At 39.7% G+C, this 23,954-nt stretch overlaps 1 protein-coding gene across 24 annotated transcripts in view; it reads right to left on the reverse strand.

The window, feature by feature from the left end:
- Positions 1 to 4,098: 4,098 nt before the first annotated feature.
- Positions 4,099 to 23,954, reverse strand: part of UNC80 (unc-80 subunit of NALCN channel complex) — a 186,052-nt gene continuing 166,196 nt past the window's right edge. For 19 of the 24 annotated variants that reach the window (XM_075829678.1, XM_075829670.1, XM_075829675.1 and 16 more), the window contains 3 exons: positions 19,477 to 19,639; positions 14,109 to 14,305; positions 4,099 to 7,294 (listed from right to left, as the gene is read on the reverse strand). In XM_075829678.1, coding sequence (XP_075685793.1) covers positions 7,028 to 7,294; positions 14,109 to 14,305; positions 19,477 to 19,639 — 627 coding nt within the window. In that variant the 3' untranslated portion in view covers positions 4,099 to 7,027. Of the gene's footprint in view, positions 7,295 to 14,092; positions 14,306 to 19,476; positions 19,640 to 23,954 lie in introns of all 24 variants that reach the window. The other 5 variants (XM_075829684.1, XM_075829683.1, XM_075829674.1 and 2 more) reach the window with 2 other exon arrangements.

A 23,954-nucleotide genomic window follows, 5' to 3' on the forward strand; every position in this document is an offset into this window, starting at 1 on the left:
ACATTTGGGGACCCATTTTAAAATCCTGAGTTTTCCCCTGACCTTGTTATATACTTGTTTCTATAACAGCCTTTGTTCTCCTCAATATGTTCCTCACTGAATTTAGGAAGACAACTGGATTCCCATTGTTGGACATTTGTGTCGATTCAGCCTCTGGGGCATTCGTGAAGGTGGCCACTAATGTCGGGTGATAAGGCCGGCCTCACACTTGGTATTCTTGTTTATCCCAAAGGTATTTGAGATGTTTATATCCCAAACCAGTAGGGCTCCCTGTGCATGGCCGTATTACAGCTCTGTGTAGTAGTCGTACATTTAGAGTCTGATCCTATTCTATCCTGTCCCAAAGCGAAAGCTTTCTGACCTCGCAGGACGGCATCTGACCGTCTGTGGCCCTAAATATACGACCAAGTGCACAGTTTATGGTTAGCTTTTCTTATGTATATCACTTTCTGTGCTGGGGTGAAACTAAAACAATCCCTTCCCCAAACTGTTGCCTCAAAGTCCTTTGTTAAAAAAAGCTTTAAAAAAGAAACAAAAAAAAAAACATGTAGCTACATCTGCTGGGAATTGAAAGTATAATTAATGACCAAGTATTCAAGATTCTTTTTCATAATAATAATAAAAAAAACAAGTTGTTTTAACAGGATGCAAATATGTGATGAGGACCTAGCCTAACTTAAGAAAAAATGTTTTTTTAATTAATTGAAAAAATGTGTTATGTGTTTTTAAGCAACTTGCAAATTGACTTGTATTTAAAAAAAATTTTTTACTTTTTACAATACAGATTCTATGTATCCTGTATCCATAAAAAAATATATCATCTCTCGCAGCCAAGTCTATCAGTTCATTTGAACTGACGGCTCGGCTGAGAGCGGGTCATGCGTGTCTCTGACACACAAGATCCAGCTAATATCGATCACATCTAAGTTATGAATATTAGTTATCGATATTAGGTATTAGGTGGATTCCTGTGTTTTAGAGACACGCAGGACCAGCTCTCAGCCGAGGTCTTAGTTCAGCTGAACTGACGTCATTGGCTGCGAGAGTGATACAGCTTCTAAGTATGCAGGATACATAGAAGCTGTATCGTGAAAAGTAAAAAATTTTTAAATAAAACTCTATTTGAAAGTTCACATCGATTTAAAAATAAAATGAAACATTTCTTCCTATGGTGTACATAGCCTCTAACTATGAAGTGTACATAGCCTTTAACTCTGTGTGAACTAGGCCTAAGCCCTAATGCGCATAACCGTGTGTGCTGCCCAAGTCCAGTCCGTGATCTCTGCAAGGACATGTTCTATCTTTCCACAGATCGGTCAGTATGGACCCAACTCCCCCACTAAAGTGAATGGGTCCGTGAAAACTATAAAGTGCCACTTGGATGCCATGAAAAAACAGCCAGAGTGACACTACGTCCTGTGCAACTGGGCTAACCTGTGCAGAGCTGTAGTAGGGCCATGTGTAGGAGCATCATGGAGTAGGACATACTAGATTTATTTCAGGTTCTCATTCAACATTAAAATTTTAAAATAAATATTTATTATTTATTCATGACATAGTTCATCCTTTATCTCTTCACAGCATAGATATATTATCTCAGAAATAGAATTTAAGACATATTTTCCATTTATATTTTGTTTCACTTCTTTTGCTGAATCAGTAGACAATCCAATATATAATATGTAATACCAACATATGAAGAACGAGATGCTCAGAAGAAGAAGAGAAAAGTATATAAATGTTACTAGTAAAGGAGGAGAACCTCTATGAAGAAAGCCCAAATAAAATGCAGACACATTTTTGTAATGAACAACCCCTTTAAGGGTAAGGTCACATGTAGCAGATTTCATCGTGAATTTGCAGCAAACTCATAGCAAATATGTGGCAAATTGGATTTTGGTAAAATCCACAGTGAAAATCTGCAACATCTCCGCAACAGAATAGTCCTGCTGTGAATTTTAAAATTTGCAGCATGCCCTGATTTCGGTGTTTTTTCCTGCTATATGTGAATGGGGTTTTGAAAATACGTGACAATTCTGTCTTAACTTTTCCTAAACCCATAGCAAAGCCATTCAGACAAATGGTTGAAAACACTCCTGCATTTGTACATTAGTCATGCTGTCAGAATCTGTAGCTCTTTCCCTTTTATATTTCTAAAAAGCATACCATAGTTGTGTACATAAAGGAGTGGCATAGTTAAACATGCCGCTTATGCCGGGCAGTACCACTGCTGCAACATGACCCATGGGTCTCTTTTGTGCTACTTATTTGTAGAGACTTAAATGTAAATGGTGATAGAGGTCAAGCAGGGTGGCCACCCTCTGGTCTTACTGTGCCCTGATAAAAAGAGCTCTGGAACGGTACAGCATCAAAAGGACATAATGTAATAATTTATATTTATATATACTGTATATATATAACGTGATGGGATTGTTACATTATAGCAGGGATACAACAAAGGTGCTGGTTCTCTCTTTGTTCTCCAAACAATGTGCAGTTCTCACAAACTCATGGAACTGTGTTGGCTTTTCACATTCAAAGGGGCCTTAGTCTTCTATAGGGATTCAGAAACCATATTGTTTGGGGTTACAGTATGGGCCCAGGAAAGAGACCCCTACAAAGTTTAAAGGGGTTGGCAGGCTTGGGGTTGTTCTGTGGCTTACCATTCGGCATCCGCAATAACGTGTCGGGAGCACTGAATTGGTGACGGAAGGAGCTCCCTCCCTCTGTCAAAATCCTTAGGTGCCGCATTTGCTAATGGATTGGGATATCGGCTGTATATTACAGACAACACCCGAAGTGATGGCACGGGTACAGCTCCTGTGCCTACACCATCATTGCGCCGCAATTGTATGGAAGTTCACTTGAATGACCCACTAACTTTGACATACCATTGCAGCATGGGAAGAGGGTTAAGTACATTTTATTCCCTCCACAAGCACCATCAAATGTGTAACTACTCAAAGTCTAAGTGCAATTAACTTCAGTCTCCTGCTCCCTCCTGGGCACAACTTGGGGAATTGTTTGGTGAGGTCCTCACACTGGAAAGCAGATAAGTAGTAGGTTGTTATCTACCTATAGAGTCAGTGCAGGGACCAGTAGATCTTCATGTTAGGTTACCAGACTGTTGTTTTGCTTTATTTCTACACAGTAGTGGGTAAAGTTTGTTATAGGTTTATGTTCACTACTCTTTTCTAGTGACGGGCACATTGACGACTCATAATAGGACTTGTAAGGCTCGACCTGTCCCATTAGCTGTTGTGGAGCTTATACACTGACAGCTAATATACAGTCTAAGCCCTAATGCACACCACAGTGTGTGCCGCCCAAATCCTGGCCATGATCCGTGGAAGGATAGGACATGTTCTATCTTTCCACAGATCGGAGAGTCGGTCCCTTTTTACGGACCCAACTCAACTACTAAAGTGAATGGGTCCGTGAAAACTATCGGGTGCCACTCGGATCCCAAGAAAAAACAGCCGGAGAGACACTAGGGCTAACCTGGGCTAACCTGTACAGAGCTGTAGTAGGGCCATGTGTAGGAGCATCATGGAGTAGCACATACTAGATTTATTTCATTTATTTCAGGTTCTTATTCCAACAATAACATTTTAAAATAAATATTTATTATTTATTCATCACATAGTTCATCCTTTATCTCTTCACAGCATAGATAGATTATCTCAGAAATAGAATTTAAGACATTATTTTCCATTTATATTTTGTTTCACTTCTTTTGCTGGATCAGTAGACAATCCAATATATAATATATTGTATTTTTTTTTTAACATATAATAGACATCTGGTTCTCTGTATGTATTAGCAGCCAACTAAAATAGTGGTTCATACGTGCTAGTGCTCATCCATATCAAGTGATTTCTCATACAAAACGCTAACCAAACATTTAACATTTAAATACTTCAAAACCCAGCAATGGCATTTCCGGTATAATTTCTCTGTGATATACATATATCCATTGCCCTTTTTGTTGTTTTTATTTATGTTTCGGTACATATTTATACTGTGCACTGTGGAAACTGTCAGCAAGCAGGCTATCTGCTACTAAGGTATTTTGTCATGGTTTCATTTTTATTGTAGTTATGGCTTTTTTTTTTAGAAAAAAAAAAATCATCGACCATGGATCGCCTAAAAAAATCGCTTAGACTCTAAAGATTAACATTTACAACATTACAATTATTGTATCTATGCCTCCATTTTTGAATGCTAATTCTACAGTACACGCAATGAACTTCCGGGATGAGAAATATTTAAAAATGGGACAGACAATGAACTACAGATCTGCCAACAGAGGCTCTTTGAACGTTTACAGGTAGCAACAGATTCTTTTTTCCCCTCACTGCATAGAATAAAAGCAAACTGTAAAATAAATGAAATTGACTATAACACTAATGAAGATGTTTTAGATGTTTTTAGATGTTTTGCTACATTTCAGAGCCTAAGGAGGAGCAAACTTGTCATGTTGAGATTGCCATCCTATCTGCAGGCACCATGTCATAGAGCAGGAGAAGGTGGGCAGATTAATATACAGCTGTATAGAAAAGATTCAGTCTAACTTTCATTTTCTTCATTTGAGTCTGTTCATACTGTGCTTAGGAGTCCAGTGGGCAGTCTCACTTAATGATTGACAGCCTTCCTTATATACGTGTACATCCAATGGTAGCTATCAATCACTAGGTAGGACCGCCCAAGGGACTGCTAAGTCCAGAATGAGCAGAGGTTTAATACTGAATCTTTTGCAATAAAACGACAGTATATATATCAATGTTCTCCTTCTTAAGAAAATGCTACCTGCAGATCGGACTGCATGTTCAACATGACACTTTCCCTTTCAAGCTGGCCAATGATGGTTCGGCTGCCAGCTTTTCCTCTCAAGCGTGCACGGATATGAGGTGGTCATATCCATGCACGCTTGTCTGAACACGCATGTGATGTCAATAGGTAAAAGGGGAAAAGCTGCTGACAGTCTCTTTTGGCAGCGGCCTATTGCCTTGCAAACAAGTAGTTGTTTTAATGATATGGGGATAATGATATGGGGATAATGATATGGGGATAATGGTATGGGGATAATGGTATGGGGATAATGGTATGGGGACAATGATATGGGGACAATGATATGGGGACAATGATATGGGGATAATGATATGGGGAAAATGATATGGGGACAATGATATGGGGATAATGGTATGGGGATAATGATATAGGAATAATGGTATGGGAATAATGATATGGGGACAATGATATGAGGACAATGATATGGGGACAATGATATGGGGATAATGATATAGGAATAATGGTATGGGAATAATGATATGGGGATAATGATATGGGGATAATGATATAGGAATAATGATATGGGGACAATGATATGGGGACAATGATATTGGGATAATGATATAGGAATAATGATATGGGAATAATGGTATGGGGACAATGATATGGGGACAATGATATGGGGATAATGATATGGGGATAATGATATGGGGATAATGGTATGGGGATAATGATATGGGGACAATGATATGGGGACAATGATATGGGGACAATGATATGGGGATAATGATATGGGGATAATGATATGGGGATAATGATATAGGAATAATGGTATGGGGACAATGATATGGGGACAATTATATGGGGACAATGATATGGGGACAATGATATGGGGACAATGATATGGGGACAATGATATGGGGACAATGATACGGGGACAATGATATGGGGACAATGATATGGGGATAATGATATGGGGATAATGATATGGGGATGGAGGTCGTTTCTGTTTCTTTGGGATAAAGACTATTTTAATACCTTTATAAATTACATTATGTAAATAAAAGAGGTTCAACTCATCACAGAAAGTGCTTCAATATTTGTAGGCCCATATTCAATTTTTCCTAATAAACACAGGTTACAGATTTTGTTTCAGAGAATAAGATTGCAAATATCTAGCAATGAAGCCTAACCCTGCTTAAAACATGAAGTTTTAGGTGTGACTGCAGTAAACTGTAAGGTTATGTTCACACTGAGTTTTTTTGCAGTCAGAAAAATCTGCTTCAAAATTGCTTTCGGAATTTTGAGTCAGATTTTGTCCTGCCTGCACTTTCTTTGCTGCGTTTTTTGCAGCGTTTTTCAAAGAGTATTTTGGTTGCGGGCATTGAGCGCCGTGGGCAAACAACGCCGCAAATAATGCTTTCTCTACCTCTCATTGATGTCAATGGGAGGTCAGAGACGGAAACACGGGAAGAGAGAGCATGTCACTTTTTTTTCCCACGAGCGTTCTTTTCCGTTCTTGGGGAAAAAATGCCTCTGTCTCCCAGTGAAATCAATGGAAGGCGATTTCGGTCATTTTTTGGTGCAGTTTCCATGTTAAAAACAGCGCCATAAAACTCTGTGTGAACTAGCCCTAATACTTGAATCCTCGTTCTTTTCAAGAAAACTGGAGCTTGGATGTCCTGGACTCCACTGTAAAATTTATGCTTGGCCCCTCCACCTAATCGTCAGCGACTACAAATGCCGTCATTTCTATAGAATCTATATTCATTATAAAATATGTTAATTTCTATAGTCCTGGCTAGGGGGACTATAGGCCTAAACATGATTGCCAAAGTGTTAAAACCATCTATGAATGCGACCTCTGCAACATTATAGATAACCCACTGTGATAAGGCTATATATTTGTCTTATGAATTTGGGCAATCAACCCTTAAAAAATTAGCAAAATGAATATACAATAGTTTGCCAAGACATTGACAATACATAGATGCTGAGCGACTACAATTGGAACTTCGTTTGCATTATTTGGTCCTACGTGAATCAGACCCAGACAAAATATTTAACTAAGTTCACCCAAAAGATAAGCAGCAAGATCCGATAAGCAGCATATTCACGTACACCCTCCAAAGCAAATAAAACAGGGTTACAAGGGAGGGTCAGCAGGTGCTTTGCACTTTGTCTAGAGGAATGAGTGAGAAAACACACAGAAAAAAATGTAGATTGAGTCTCAAGGCTAAACATGAGATTCATCCAAATCAATGTCCGTCTCCCCAAGTTCAATATGTGTGAAATTAAAATGTCCTGAGACAAGCGGGTTCTCCGTCCCATTGTCCTCCGTGATGTGGAGGATGGTGTCTGTGTATTGGAGCAAACTGCTCGTTTCCAGACCACCAAAATCTTCAGGATCAGAGAGATGGGAGGACGGGGAGCTGTGGAGAAGTGGGACTGTTGCTCCCCGACTGGACTCGGAGTCTTCCCTCCCCAGGAAGTGGCCCCTTCTCTGTAATAAGAGAGATACATGTTATCAATCAGGATACAGATACGTTCTTGTAAATCCTTCAGTAGAATGTAATAAATTATTATAAATATATCAGTAGGCTGCTGCAAAATATATGAACAATGCAGAAGGCAAAAATTGCAGACAAATTGTAAATGTTAAAATTGTATATTTCCCTTTCATTGGAGCTTGACACCCCTGGCTGCGGCTTATCTAATATGGGAAGACCCAAAATCCAGACATACCTGCTGCTATACCATATTTTTGTATAAAAATGGCAGACTCTGCGGGTTGTGTCATCAATAGAAATGGCAATATATAAACTCCATATACATTTTAGAGTAACTTTGTAATGTATTTTTATTTAAAAAAATTGTTTCCTTCCTGGCAATTATCTGCTTGTAATAGCACCCCCTGGTGTTCAAATGTATAGGTCTCGGGAAGTCATTCTAGTAAGGCTACATTCACACTAGCGTGACAGATTTACGTGCATAAAAAACGTGCGTAAATCTGTCAGTGTGTGTTGCGTTATTGAATCAGAGTGCTTTGCGAGTAGCATGTTTTTCACACACTCGCAAAGCACTTTTTTTTTCAATGGAATTGATGCGCAAATCACGCACAGCACATGGATGTCGTCCGTGTGCTGTGCGTGGTTTTCATGCATCCATTGGCTTCAATGGGCGCGTAGGTGCGTGAAAACGCACCAATATAGGACATGAAGTGAGTTTCATGCAACGGACTCTCGCTGAGTGAAAATTCATGCATGTATGAACGGCCCCATTGAAATCAATTTGGTTTTAGATTTTTAAAATAAAAATACAATTGGAGATAACTGCTCCATTCTCATGCAAATCTGGTCACACTAAAATATCACCCACATACTGGGAAGCTCCAAGATCTAAATGACAGACTTGAGTTTAAGGGAAAAATTGTTACTTAAAGAGGCTCTGTCACCAGATTTTGCAGCCCCTATCTGCTATTGCAGCAGATTGGCGCTGCAATGTAGATTACAGTAACGTTTTTATTTTTAAAAAACGAGCATTTTTGGCCAAGTTATGACCATTTTTGTATTTATGCAAATGAGGCTTGCAAAAGTCCAACTGGGCGTGTTTAAAGTAAAAGTACAACTGGGCGTGTATTATGTGCGTACATCGGGGCGTGTATTGTGTATGTACAACTGGGCGTGTATTATGTGTGTTACATCTGGGCGTGTTTACTTCTTTTACTAGCTGGGCGTTGTGTATAGAAGTATCATCCACTTCTCTTCAGAACGCCCAGCTTCTGGCAGTGCAGACACAGCCGTGTTCTCGAGAGATCACGCTGTGACGTCACTCACTTCCTGCCCCAGGTCCTGCATCGTGTCAGACGAGCGAGGACACATCGGCACCAGAGGCTACAGATGATTCTGCAGCAGCATCGGCGTTTGCAGGTAAGTCGATGTAGCTACTTACCTGCAAACGCTGATGCTGCTGCAGAATCAACTGTAGCCTCTGGTGCCGATGTGGCCGACACGATGCAGGACCTGGGGCAGGAAGTGAGTGACGTCACAGCGTGATCTCTCGAGAACACGCTGTGTGTCTGTGCACTGCCAGAAGCTGGGTGTTAACGAACAGAAGTGGATGATGCTGATTTGTCAGCATCATACACTCCCATTCCTAACGCCCGGCTAGTAAAAGTAGTAAAAACACCCCGATGTACGCACATAATACACGCCCACTTGGACTTTTACTTTAAACACGCCCAGTTGTACTTTTGCAAGCCTCATTTGCATAAATACAAAAATGGCCATAACTTGGCCAAAAATGCTCGTTTTTTAAAAAGAAAAACTTTACTGTAATCTACATTGCAGCGCCTATCTGCTGCAATAGCAGATAGGGGTTGCAAAATCTGGTGACAGAGCCTCTTTAAAGAAAAACTTACCACAGCTCAATCCAAAAAGACCTCACATACAAACTGACAGGAACTACCTTTGGGCATCTGAAACTTGTGGTATGATTTGCTATATTGTGTAAATTTCAGAATATTGACCATTACAGTGTGTGAAATCGGTATAATTCTATATAAAACAGCCCAGGACCTGATCATTTATACACATGTGAATACAACGCATTACTTTAAATGGTTCAGGACCAGACATCGTTTAGCTGTTTTTAGCACGCGTTAGTTAGGGCATGGCCACACGTGGCGGATTTCCTCCGCAACTGTCCGCATCAATGCCGCACCTAATCCGGGTTGCGGATTACGGCTGCGGATCTGCCCAAAATGTGCAGAAAATTGATGCGGACTAGCTGCTGCGGACTGCGGGAAAAGTGCTTCCCTTCTCCCTATCAGTGCAGGATAGAGAGAAGGGACAGCACTTTCCCTAGTGAAAGTAAACGAATTTCATACTTACCGGCCGTTGTCTTGGTGACGCGTCCCTCTTTCGGCATCCAGCCCGACCTCCCTGGATGACGCGGCAGTCCATGTGACCGCTGCAGCCTGTGCTTGGCCTGTGATTGGCTGCAGCCGTCACTTAGACTGAAACGTCATCCTGGGAGGCCGGACTGGAGACAGAAGCAGGGAGTTCTCGGTAAGTATGAACTTATATTTTTTTACAGGTTGCTGTATATTGGGATCGGTAGTCACTGTCCAGGGTGCAGAAACAGTTACTGCCGATCGCTTAACTCTTTCAGCACCCTGGACAGTGACTATTTACAGACGTCTCCTAGCAACGCTCCCGTCATTACGGGAGCCCCATTGACTTCCTCAGTCTGGCTGTAGACCTAGAAATACATAGGTCCAGCCAGAATGAAGAAATGTCAAGTTAAAAAAGCAAGACGCATCCGCAGCACACATGACATGTGCATGACAGCTGCGGACTTCATTGCGGAAATTAGAATCTCCATTGAAGTCAATGGAGAAATTCCGCCATGAGTCCGCCACTGCTCCGCAACAGACAGAGCATGCTGCGGACACCAAATTCCGCTCCGCAGCCTATGCTCCGCAGCGGAATTTTACGCATCGTCTAAACGAACACTGCTAAATTAAAGTGGAAGTCAATGGACAAACGGCTCCGCTGCGGATTAACGCTGCGGAGTGTCCGCAGCGGAATTTAAGTGAAATTCCGCCACGTGTGAACTCAGCCTTAAATGGCTGAAACATTTTTAATTGTTGGGCTAGCGATGTGATTGTTGCAATGTTCTTTACGTGATCAATGCAGGTTTCTTTTTTTATTATTTTTTTTACAAATAATTTTGGTTTTTTAGCATTTTTGGCTTATAGTTTGAAAAATTATTTTAAAAATATGCTTTTTTTTTTAACTTCTTAGCAATTTTTTTTCTGGTAATAATATAGTGTTACCCTAAAATAGACTTTTTATTTGTGATCGTCATTGTCTACTAAAATTTTAATATATTACATGTCTATTTTAGGGTAATTGGGTCAGGGCTAGCGTTACGACACTGATCAGCGGGGGGGGGGGGGGGGGGGAGGGGACTTTTTTGTAATTTGTATTTAATTTATTTTGGTTTTTTTTTTACTTTTATTTTTTTTATTTTTATAGCCTCTTCCTCAAGGGTGAGAAAAATAAGTTTGGGGCGATCTATTATTTATTTATTACACTGTACTCTCCACTGCACCTGGTGCTGCACCGCAGCCCCAGTTACAGAGGAAATAAGACTGGTTATAGTGACTATTGTCACTATAAGGCCCTGTTCACACAGAGTTTTTTGCAGGCAGAAATTCTACAGGGATTTTAAGGCAGACTTTGACCTGCCTGCTGTATTTTACTGCGGCTTTGCCAGCGCTTTTCACCCGCCGCCATTGAAGCTAATGCAAGCAGGCAAAAAAGCTTGGAAATGGGCGCTGTAAGTTTTTGTTGCCATTGATTTCAACGTCAGGTCAGAAGCGAAAACCACAGCAAGAAAGGACATACCGCTTTTATTTTCCCGTGAGCGGCTAAAAGCCACCCCGGAAAGAAAAACGCCTCTGCCTTGAAATCAATGCGGGGGGGGGGGGGCGATTTCGGCCGTTTTTCTGGCACTGATTCTGATGCCGTTTCCGCGTCAAAATCAGCCCCAAAAAACTGTGTGAACAGGGCCTTAGGGAAGTGCTGGTTCTAGTGAGACCCAGCAGCATCCTCCTACTACCGCCATCCTGTAGATCATCTGACCAGTTACATGACCACTGGGACCAATAACTGCTGCTGCCAGTGTTTTATACATAGCGCTCATGTACGTGAGTACAGAGAAGACAGAATCAGTAAAAACCACTTCTGTCTTCTCTCCAGGGTCGCTGGCAGTCTCTGACTGCTAGGTACTTGACATTTAGCTGCCCAATCGCTTGGGCAGCAAGATTAAACCAGCGCCATATATACAGTTAGTGGTCCTCCCATCGGTTAAAAAGATTCTGACACTATGAGAGATCTTTTTATGATACTCTAGTATAGTTACTCTAGTAGAGTTATACTAGTTGTTATAATTAGATACATAGTTGTTATAATTAGATAAAACCAGATAGTGGGTAGCTCACAAACCAACCCCCCAGTGGTCGAGGTGTCGCGTGAACTGGTTGGTCCTCATACCCAAAGAAACCTCAAAAAAGCAACTGAGTATGTGCGTGTCTTTCAAGACAACCCACATATGTTACAATAGTGATCTAACCTTGATATCTCAGTACTCTACTGTGATAGTTTTGGGTTGTCTATAGTGCCGGTGTATATATTCAATAAGTTGATATAATTACATTCACTAAATAGCCCCTAAAATTGTCAAACGGGGCTGAAAAGAAATCACTTATTTGTTCTGTGGAGTCACATAATCCAGGTGTCACATGACCTGTCTCAGCCAGTCAGCAGCTCCGAAAAGGATAATGTGACGCACACTCCATCATTATTTAAAAACAGGAGTAACAGACTATATCAAATGATGCTTTTCAGAGCTTCTGATTGGCTGAGAGGGATCATAATTCAGAATAAAATGTTACAAAGAGATGAAGAGTATCTATGTTAAAATAGAAAAAAACAATGTACTTGCCTTTTAAATCTCCCACCCCTTCCACGATAATGATTCCCTCGTCCCCTGCCGGTGCTCATTTAAGCTGCTACACTTCTGTCATACAGTACCAACAAGTGACTGTGGCATAAACAAAGACCGCCAGCAGGAGACCACGGAATTCATGGCTCAGAAGTTTCGGGCGATTTAAAGGGTGTGCATTGTTTTTTGTTATTTTAACACAGATGTTAATTGTACATACTAGTGCAAGTCGGTTAGGGTCTTTTACTGATGTCCTTATTTTAACAGGTCTATCATAATATCATAGTGCTATTCTCTTTATTAAAAATAAAATTTTCAAAATGTTAAAAAACACATGCAAATTATTATGCTGTTATGTACAATGAAATATATAAAGTTACGAAACCACAGTATAATTTCCACGTACGTGTCAAATGATTTCCAGTGCCAAAGAGGCCTGCCATATATTGCAATGGGGAGCTAGATCCCATACACTATAATAGACTCACATCTATAAGTGTAGAAGGTGTATCTGAGCCATGTTAAATGGCCCAGCAATGGAGCAGGGCATCCTTCTGGATTTTAAGAATTTATTTCTAGAGTTATTTCTAGAGTTTTATTAACTGTCGTCCTGCCCTCTGATAGGTCTCTTACATATTATACTTTACAAACCAGTAAATATGCGCTGACATTCCTGCATGAAGGTCAGTTTTGGGAAAAGACTTTGCATAGTTAACCAACACTTTTGACAATTTACTCTTTCATAACTGCAAAACTTAAAGTCAAGCCAATGTCACGTCTATGGTGGCTTTATTCACTGATTAGGAACTAGAATATTTGGGTTATTGTGGAAAGTATTGTGGGCATTTAGGCCCCGTGCACACGACCATAGATTTTATCCGCAATTATGGAACGTATTTACGGACCCATTCATTTCTATGGCGGATGAACACCTTCCCGTATGTTTACGGGAAGGCGTCAGCGCCGTAGAAAGTTTCTGTAAAAAAAATAGGACATGTCCTATTTTTTTATTTTATGGACCGTGCTCCCATACTTTATAATGGGAGCACGGCCCGCAAATGCAGGGGCTATCCTCGGTGATTACGGGCACGATCATGTGCATGGGGCCTTATAGTGGTATTCATTCCTCATCAAGCAAAATGACATGATAATTCTATATAGGGAAAGTGAACAAGGATTTAAAACAATCATTACAAACTTCTATTGCTTATATCACTATTTTTGCTTATATTAATTATCAAGCATGTTAAAACCCAACACCCCTGATCCTTCTTTCCCCCAACAGCAGACATTTGGGGACAGTCGGGTTGCCCCATACACATTAGATTGTTGAAAGATGCTGTTGGTAACAATTATCTAATGTGCATGGTCAGCTAAAATTAGCCCTGCATTTTGACATTTTTACTAGGGAGGGGGCCCCCATTAAATGTTTTCCCAGGGGCCTACCTTGTGAGCATGGTGAGATGATAACACGGTCACACCATCTTTTTAGGACATTTTTCTGTAATTGAAATACCTCTAAGATTTCTAGTCCAATTTTTCCCTACTACTTATAGTTTATTACAATTCTCTACCAAGTTCTTTATTAATATTCTATCTTATTTATATTCATTTTTGTGGGAATTTTTTTTTATTTGATGTAAAGGACTACTATATGTTAAGTTTGATTGTGTGAAAATGTAAAAAAAAAATCATCAAGGAAATCCACATATCGTTCCCAGGTACAACACCTGGCAGGCCTTTCTAGCACACAGACCATTAGAAGGAGGTGAGATACACATGCTCTAACCTGCTTGTGGTGTTACCTGGCTGTCAATCTGGCTGTGGAAATCAGCCACAGTGATCGAAGGAGAGCATCTGAGAACAGGGCTCCCTGAAGACACTTGTTTGACAGATGGTGCAGGGCTACAGCCAGAACGTGATGGTAACGGAGGAACCTCAGCATGCGATGTGGAAGGCTGAGGCTGGCTTTCAGTAAAGGTTACAGATCTCTTTTGATCCACTGCAGAAAGAAAAGAGTAGAAGGCAGCTGTAATGAGCCACAGAAAATATAACTGTACTAATCAATGCATTTTGACTTTGATGTGCATGTAAAACGTGTTTTAACCTCAGATACATACCGATCTGCCATAATATTAAAACCACCTGCCTAATATTGTGTAGGTCCCCCTTGTGCCACCAAAGCAGCTCTGACCTGTCCAGGCATTGACTCCACAAGACCTTTAAAGGTGTCCTGTGGTATCTGGCACCAAGACGTGAAAATCAGATTCTTTACGTCCTGTATGTTGCAAGGTTTTTCCAGCACATCCCACAGATACTCGATCGGATTGAGATCTGGGGAATTTGAAGGTCAAGTCAACATCTTGAACTATTTGTCATGTTCCTCAAACCATTCCTGAACAATTTTTGCAGAGTGGCATGGTGCAATATCCTGCTGAAAGAAGCCACTGCTATTAGGGAATACCGTTGACATAAAGGGATGAACTTGATTTGCGGCCATGACCCTGTTGCCGGTTCATTGATGGACAAGTTTGACTGGATGGACATTCTTTGGATCATTTTTGGTAGGTATTAACCACTGCATATCTGGAACACAACACAAGACCTGCTGCTTTGGAGAGGCTCTGATCCAGTCGTCTTGTCATCACAATTTGGCACTAGTCAAAGTCGCTCAAATTCTTACTCATGTTTCTTTTTCCTGCTTCCCAGTACATCAACTTCAAGAACTGACTGTTCACTTGTTGCTTAATATATCCCACCCCTTGATTGTAACCCCACCCCATTTTAACAAGATAGTCCATGTTATTCACTTCACCTGTCAGTGATTTTAATGGTATGACTGATCTGAGTATACTACATGGCCAAAAGTGTGTGGACACCCAAACATATTGTATGTTCTCATTCTAATGTTTGATAGCTTTGAGGTATAGGCTCTATGTAGACTAGTAAAGTTCTTTCTCATTAAACTTGGTAAACCATGTTTTTTTAGACATTTTCACTTAACAATATACCAGCCCTTACAGCTCTACAAGCTGCCCTAAATTTGATCAGCTGACTTCTTGGTAAGACGGCATCCTGCGATAATGTCACAGAGTCACCGAGCTCAGAGTTGTAACACTGGAAAGTTTGTATTATTCCCCAGCCTATTTTAATTGTAGTAAAGGAGGGGGAGGGGGGGTTAGTTTGTGGTGTTTGCTCGTGTGTTGTATATTTAGTAGTAGAGGTAATTGGCCCTTATATATCTTTTTGTTATATAGTAATGATCCATGTTCTCTAGACCAGTGGTGAGCTATGCAACTTCATCACTTCCTAACCACATTTACTGATAGGAGTTATCTCTTAGAGATTTTTTTCTGTTTGAGGCACTATGGCTAAGGACAAACGTATTTGCTTTAATAGGGATCTACTGCTTATTGGTTTCTACTCCAGATCAGGGGGTCCCATCATACATGCAACAATGAGAAGCAGATTTGAAACTTTTAGTGCCATCAGAGCAACGTAAACATATTTATACCTCATTTTAAACCAATTTTTGGTAAGTTCTCCATATCAAAAAGTGGGATATAATTTGCTGTCCAGTTAGTATAAGGTCCCGACCAGGTTGCATAGAATGATGCCATCAGTTTTAAATATTTGCTGGAGGTGTGGAGAAAAGGAGGGCACCATTCTTCATACATTTTGGTCTTGTTGCGTGCTTGAGCCTTTCTGGACTATGGTCCAGTCAATGATCCGAAGGGTGATTAAGTTAGAGATCCCGATGGACGCAGCCTTGTTAATTCTCCGTTATTGTGACTTATCCTCAGGGGTGTACAGAAAATGAATTCTTTGCTATATAGTTATAGCTGCCCAGGCCTGTGTTCGGATGTTGTAGAGGCACCTCGGTTCTCTCATGGCTTCTTTATGGATTTCCAAAGTTAATGACATTATATATATATGCCAATAAAAGGTTTGACGTCTTCATTGAAGGGTACCTATGCAAATTTTAATACCATATTGGGTCACTGGATGAAATTTCAACAAAGTAAAATTGTGTGAGGGTGAAATTTCAGCTCTAGAGAGACGATCGCACCCTATTCCAATACTTTAAAAAAATATATTTTTCTTGCCCCTCTTTTGGGGAACTAATTAAATGTATTTATTTATTTATATATTTTAGTTATGTTTGTTTGCTTGTTTCGTTTGTCTTATTTAATTGTTCCCTATAGCTCTGGGGCAATGTGATTAATGATATTTTATTGTTTTCTGTATATCGTGTTGATTTTATAACCTTATGTAGTTTGAATTATAAACATTCTGTTATTAATGTATCTTTCACTTCTTCATAAATATTGAATTTAATAAAAAATAAATTGCAGTATAGAATCATTGATATTAGGAACATTGCAATAATAGCAATTCCATGTTACGTACCAGTGTCAGTAATGTTTGCACTGGTTAAACAAGGTACATAGTCTAAAGTAAATTCACATTCTCTGCCGTTAATCTAAGGAGGTGTGGACTTTCATGGCCATATGTACAGGTCATGGTCTCTGAATAGGTCTTTACTGGTGAAAGCTCACAGGTAGAAGACTGAAGTAAAATACAAAGTAGTTCATACAGGTCAAGAGACCGGCTGAGGTTTGGGCTGGAAGGAAGAACAAGGAAGGCAAAATAGACGCAGACGTTATCAGGAAAAGTTCAGATTGTCAGTAAAACTGAATGCACACCTTTCCAGTATCAGGGATAAAATAACCTATTGCCCTCACTCTAGACTAGTGTCTTGACATGTATAAGCAAAAGTGAATGATGACACAATAGAACAAATAGTCGTGTTCCCACTCCTGGTAGTAAAAGAGCGAGTGTGCAGAAGATATTTCAACAGTCGAAGAAGGTAAATGGTGATGCTGGACGGTGAGAAGGATAAGCAGCCAGTAGACACTTGCAGGTTCTCAGAAGCCTCTGTTTATAATCCCCTTGGAAAACGATCCTGCTAGTTGAGCTACAAGTGTTCAATGCCAAATGTCATAATGCACAAGCACCGATTTAAAGGGTATATCCACTGAAAACTGATGGGACATGTTAGACGATTCCAATGATGGAGCACTCAAGTTTAGACCTTCACCAATTTCCTTAAGTATGGAGCATCAAAATCCACTCAGCAGTGCTCTGAGATTTCCATCACGGAAAATCTTTTTAAACAAAGATTCTTTGCATATAATTTTGTAAGAGACCGAATCTCTGAGGGTGTTTAATCCTTCTATAGAACACCACTGCCTGGTTGTTCTTGAAATAGGTAGTGGTCATGGTGTGGTTTGTTAATCCCAAGTCTGTACAATATATTTATCACTGTCTAATGACAAGATTTAGACACAGAACTGGAGCACATTATAACATCTTAAAATAGGAAATTGCTACTTTTAATATAAAAAAATGAAACAATGGAGACGTTTGTCATAAACTCTGCAACACCTTAATGAGAAAGCCTAGGACAAGGCTCCGATTAATAAGATATAGTGTCTAAATGTATTCCTGCTACAGTATTGATAAATCTACCCTTTAGACCTAAGATTTGAGGCAGGGGCAGACTGACCATTCAGTCATTAATTGCCTGTGGGCCCACGGATACTGGAGGCTCACAACCCCTTTGTCACAGTTACAGCATTCACAGAATTTGAGTGCACCTCAAATGCAATCCGTTAACCCTTAACCAAGTCTATCATGACATTAGTGGTTGGTAGAGGGCCCATGACCTTTAATGTCCAGGGGCCTAGACCACTATTATTAGGAAATTATTTTTGAGGTAAAAACATGAACCATAAAAAGCGCTGCTGACATCAGAAACAGGTCAAATAGTAGTAATGTACATAAATAGTATCTTTATTATGGCTATGTGTTTCGACTCTGTATCAGCATCTTCATCAGGCCATTCAGTGTACAAGGGAAATAGACACATAACATATAGTGCAGACAATTAACCTCCAGAAGTCTAACTGCTGTCTGACGTCACAGAGCAGGTTTGACAGGCAGGGAAAAAGGAAAATGTTATGGTATCAATGGCACAATACTTAATAAAATTATAATAAATGCATAAAACAGAATATTTATATATATATATATATATATATATATATATATAGGCTAAAACATTGTAAAATGAGCCATATAGTATATAAAGTGTAATCTATTAAAGAACTGCCAAAGTGCATCACTGGGGAAAGAATGGCGGTAATGCGGACTGAAGGGACCCGCTTCAAAGGACACAGCTATAAAAACGTGTACCCAAGCGTGACCGGTAAGGGTCACAGATGTGTCTAACACTGCAAGAATAACCAGGCACAGAGTAACGCTACTGAGAGCGTCCCTATAGTCATAGCGACGGCACTGGCGGAAGCAAGTTATGGAAAGCGGGAGGGACCAGAAGGAGAGCAAACTCCGACCTGTTAAAACAGCCTGGCGAACTGGAGAGTGGAGTGGTCATATGTCATTGGGGATAAGAGATTGCGATATGGGGCAAAGGAGGATAGGGGAGGGGGATTTATAAATTAAAGATGCTCCAAAATTGGCGGAAAGAGAGGGTAAATTGAATAGTTATTCAATTTACCCTCTCCTCCTTCGCCCCATATCGCAGTCCCCATGACAAATGTTCACTCAGCTCCCCAGTCTCACCAGTCTGTGCTGACAGGTTGGAGTTTATGTACATTACTACCATTTGACCTGTTTCTGATGTCAGCAGCGCTTTTTATGGTTCATGTTTTTACCTCAAAAATAATTTCCTATGAATATTGCGGTAACATTTGTGTTCACCGGTTTAGACTGAGCTACAGCTGTACTATATTATTACCTTCCACCTACACCAGAGTTGTGCCTGAGGTTGCAAGACTGTTTTAGGTAAGCATATTTGCCACTACCTCTTTTCTTTTCATCTCATTGCTTTGGTGACCTGCACCATGTGGCGCCGAGTTTCATTTATTTCTTTTTTCTCTAGGTAGACCACTATTAGTTCACCATTGAGTTGTACAGACACAAAGAACATGTGAAAACCACCAACAACACCACTATGTGGTCCGAAATTGCACTTAATATTTAGATTTCTGTTTTCAAATCTATTGGCCTTTTCGACAGATACAAAAAAATGTTCCTTTCATAAAAAAAATTAAAAAAAACCCACATATAACATGAATACATAACTTTTACCTGTTTTTTGATCTTCCTCACGTATCTGCTTGGCCCGAGGCTGTATACTTCTGCGAGTTGTTGACAGTCTTGCCCCATGCCGACTCCTTGGTTCAGTTTGAGTTTTCTGGCGTGAAAGTAAAGGCCTTCGTAGCTGAACCAGGTGAGAAGGAGAGAAAGCCCCCTGTTACACCATAATACAGGGGAGATATTAACACTCTGGAAGATTCAAGTTCATAAGTGCCATTGGGCACAGATGGTTCAAAGAACCTTGATGATAATCATAAGCTCCTTGTATATCTGTGTTTTCCCATGGTCACTTTACATATATAAATAATTAACAATTTTTAAGAATTGAATTGACCTAAGTTGTGGCTGGACCTTAGACAGATATGTGATTGCCTTTTTTCAATAACGATATTATGTATATAAACAGATACCAGCTCACAGAATTTTTGTTGCCAAAACAGTAACATAGTTTTAAGTTAACATTACGAATTCAGGAACAATCAGATGTAGCAAGGTTCACAATAACATTAGGACAATTTTGGGGAGGGCTTATTTAACTATTCAGGAAACATCAAATATCCAAGGAACTATGGAGACCACAAATTACAAGTCGCTTTAATTAACTACTAACAACATTCATTAAAATATAAATTAAAGAGGACCTGTCTCTAGGTCTTATAAGTTGAACTGACCTGAATAGCGCTGTCCCCCTGATTCCAGCACTGTTTTTATTTTTTTCATGGTTTCATGGACCCCCAGCTCCAGAGCTATGGCCCATTGTTGTGTTGGCTCCCTATATGTTAATTTATTGTAGTTAGTTAATGGGGTGGAGCTAGCGTCCCTGCCTCTGATGCTAACCAATCTGTGCGAGGCATCTTGAGGGTAGTTCACGCCATGTTGGCTAACTACAGCAAATTAGCATAGAGGGAGCCAACACAGTGGTCCATATCTCTGGAACTGGGGACTTCAGGAAAAAATATAAAAACAGTTCTGGAATCCGGGAGACAGCGCTATTTAGGCCAGAAAGCCAGTTCAACTTATATGTCATAGTTACAGGTCCATTTAAATGTCCTATTTTTAATAGAAAAGTAAAAAAGTCTTCACGTATCAAAATCAACTCAAAGCCCATAGCAGCCAACCAGAGTTCATCTTTCATTTTTTAGAATGCATTGTAAAATGAAACATGGGTCCTGATTGGTGTATATGAGCAACACATCCACTTATTCTTTAAATAGTTTTGATATAGGTGAAGTTTTGGCGCAGTGTTTGAATGTATATGGGGAGTGTTATCAATAGTTTCATAGAAAAATGCCTTGAAGTGTAGGCAGATGGTGCACATGTCACTAGGCATGTTAGACATATTTTTCTTCCTTATGCCACCTCATGGCCAGTGTACATATAAACCATATTTTGCACCAAACAAGAGTGCACATCTTATAAAACAAAATTGCCAAATGTTATCATTTCTCTTAGCCAATGCTCTTTTCTCAACAATTTCCCAAACTGTTGATGTAGATGTAAAAAGTGTCTAAAGCCCGTAATATATATGGCACAATTTGCGATTGAATTTTGGTGCATTTTGCTTAGTAAATGATTTTTAGTGTTTTTAGTAGAAAGTAGGTGTAAATCCTAAAGAGAGGAGTTTAAAAGAAAATCTTAAACCAATCCCAGTTTGATTCAATGTTAAACACATGCAAAAACTCCATCAAAAGAGCAGTGTGCGAACAGAGCTGATAAATATTAAAGGACTTGTCTCATGAAGCCAACCTCTGTCCACATGCCCATTACAGTATATGACAAATATGAGCAAGAATGGAGAGCCGCTCTGTTTGACTCAGCCTGTCTATGAATTACATGTAAAGATTTCGGCCCCATAGACTGTGCCTAAATAAACCTAGTTTTATTGGACCTCTTGTGGTTGAACCTGACCTCCGCCAAGTATTTGATTAGGCAGTGAGGGGGGATACCTAGGTTACATTTTTATACAGTTTGTTGGAGGATATGCTTTCTGTGACTATTAGGGTATGTGCACACGCTAACTGCATTTACGTCTGAAATTACGGAGCTGTTTTCAGGAGAAAACAGCTCCGTAATTTCAGACGTAATTGCTCGTACTCGCATTTTGCGAGGCATCATTGACGGCCGTAATTTAGAGCTGTTCTTCATTGAATTCAATGAAAAACGGCTCAAATTACATCCAAAGAAGTGTCCTGCACTTCTTTGATGAGGCAGTTATTTTACACGTCATCGCGTAAATTACAGGTCGTCGGCACAGTACGTCGGCAAACCCATTCAAATGAATGGCCAGATGTTTGCTGGCGTGTTGGAGCCGTATTTTCAGGCGGAAATCGAGGCATAATACGCCTCGTTTACGCCTGAAAATATGTCGTGTGAACCCAGCCTTAGGATATTAGAAGTAACTTAGAGAACATCTGCTATATGTGGAACTTTAGATCCTGTGTAAATTTTAATAAATCCAAGGCCAGAAATTAGTTTTGGGAAGGAGCATGGATGTGATAAAGCTGTAAGATAAAACAATGTTAATCATTCAATACAGCAGTTTCATAGTTAAGTTATATAGCAAAGTAAACTGGAATTATAACATTGCAACCTATGGCTGTGTATAACTGTACATAAGTTTAGACAATAGAACAGTAGTTTACAAACATGCAATGAGAAGTTATACTGCAGACTGTAGAAATATGAAATCATATTCTGTATCATTCACAAACCTTTGAATTGTACATCATTACCTATTTATATGAATCTCTACCTGCCTAGTACCAAATGATCAGTGCAAGGGCCAACAAGCCGGACGTCTACCATAATTCTAACTGTGGCATAATCATATTTCCAAACTTCAGGTCAAATTGGCATTTCACAAAAAGAAGCCAAAGAACATCTGGTGAAATTGAGGTACCATCAAAGTATCAGTAGCAAATCCTGATATATTCTATGCCGTTTTGTCACTTTTATGAGGCTGTGAATAAAAAACAAACCACTCTTTTTAACAGTGAATGATACAAATAATTCTTTCATTTTCTGTTTTTGTATGAATGTGAAGATATCTTTAGAAAGCTTTTTAATGACTGTATGGGACACATCACTGATATTATTATTAATCACGGCTTAAAAGAATTAAACAGCCAACTGTTTATTATAAATTACAGCTATGGGGGCACACAAAATTCAAAATAGTGCCCCTCCTGGTGCCGTTTCAGTGCTTGGGACCAAACTTAGCAGTGGGGAAGAAGACATGGCTAAGACACCACGCAATGGGCAGGAACAGGGTTGGTACACAGAGGTTGGAACACAAAGGAAGCACTGGCTACAAAAATGGCTGAGGAGAAGGGGTAAAACTTAATTTGAGGAGGGACTAAGCCCAGAGATGTTTAATATTAGATTCAGGCGTGGAATATCCATGATTTCAGCTCCAAATCCGAGTGAAAATCTGCCATGTGAACATGGCCTTAGCCTGCACCCAATTCTGTGTTAGAAATGTGCTGCTATTATACTGCAGATAAATCAGGCGGGCTAAATGAAAATTCACTGGTTGTCCCATACAATTAAACTCCTAAAGATAGCTTGACAGTCTTGATAGGAGATGAAAATGTTGCGCAAGCATTAAGTGCCCTGTGCTGTCCAACCACATGTTACTGTATCTCAAATTTCTCTGGATCTTCTAGTCATCTAAAACACCGGGAAAGAACAAGTATATGTATAGGCAATATATTATTACAAAGTTATATGTAATAATACAAGGTGAGATAAGAGATTACAATGCGTGGTGCTTTATCATCTCTATAGAAGTATTCTTCTGAGTTACTGTAATACCTATAAACTATAGCTAAAAACAAGCAACAACAAAGCAAATGCTATTAATATGTCCTACTTATGATATTTATTACTTCTCCTTCACCCATGTAATGACTGACGTCACCACCTACTCTAACTGCCATTCATGAAAGAGGTTTGAAAGGTCATTGTCCTGCAAAAATGGGGGCACATCATGGCGAGAGGTCTGCTGAGAGATATGAGCATAATGATCAGGAGGGCAGTGTGTCACTGTTATAACATAGACATTAGAAAACCCCAGAATAAGTGTCAAATTCTTCTTATATTCTTATCCCTAATAGTTATTTAGTTGTCTACTGAAGTATCATAAACAAGACTTGACAGACATGAACAGAAATGGGGGCAGTGCTAAAATACCATACCCCGTAGCTTACAAATTGCTGACTATGGTTGCAACTTCTTGTCACCAGTTATAGTAAAAAGATCAGCTCTGGAGCACAAACTACTGCTCTCACATATGAAAATACTGTGCAGCCGAACATAAATGTTCATGAGCACTTATACGTTTTGGGGCAAATATATTAACCCATATTTTATTACATAAAATCCAGTCGTCTTACTGTTTCCAGCAAAATAGGACATTTATGAAAGTTTTGGGAAGGAAATCGGTGATGATGACCATGTCATTAGATAAG

This window comes from Rhinoderma darwinii, chromosome 6 (assembly GCF_050947455.1).
Source record: "Rhinoderma darwinii isolate aRhiDar2 chromosome 6, aRhiDar2.hap1, whole genome shotgun sequence".
In the NCBI taxonomy this organism is placed as follows: Eukaryota; Metazoa; Chordata; class Amphibia; order Anura; family Rhinodermatidae; genus Rhinoderma; species Rhinoderma darwinii.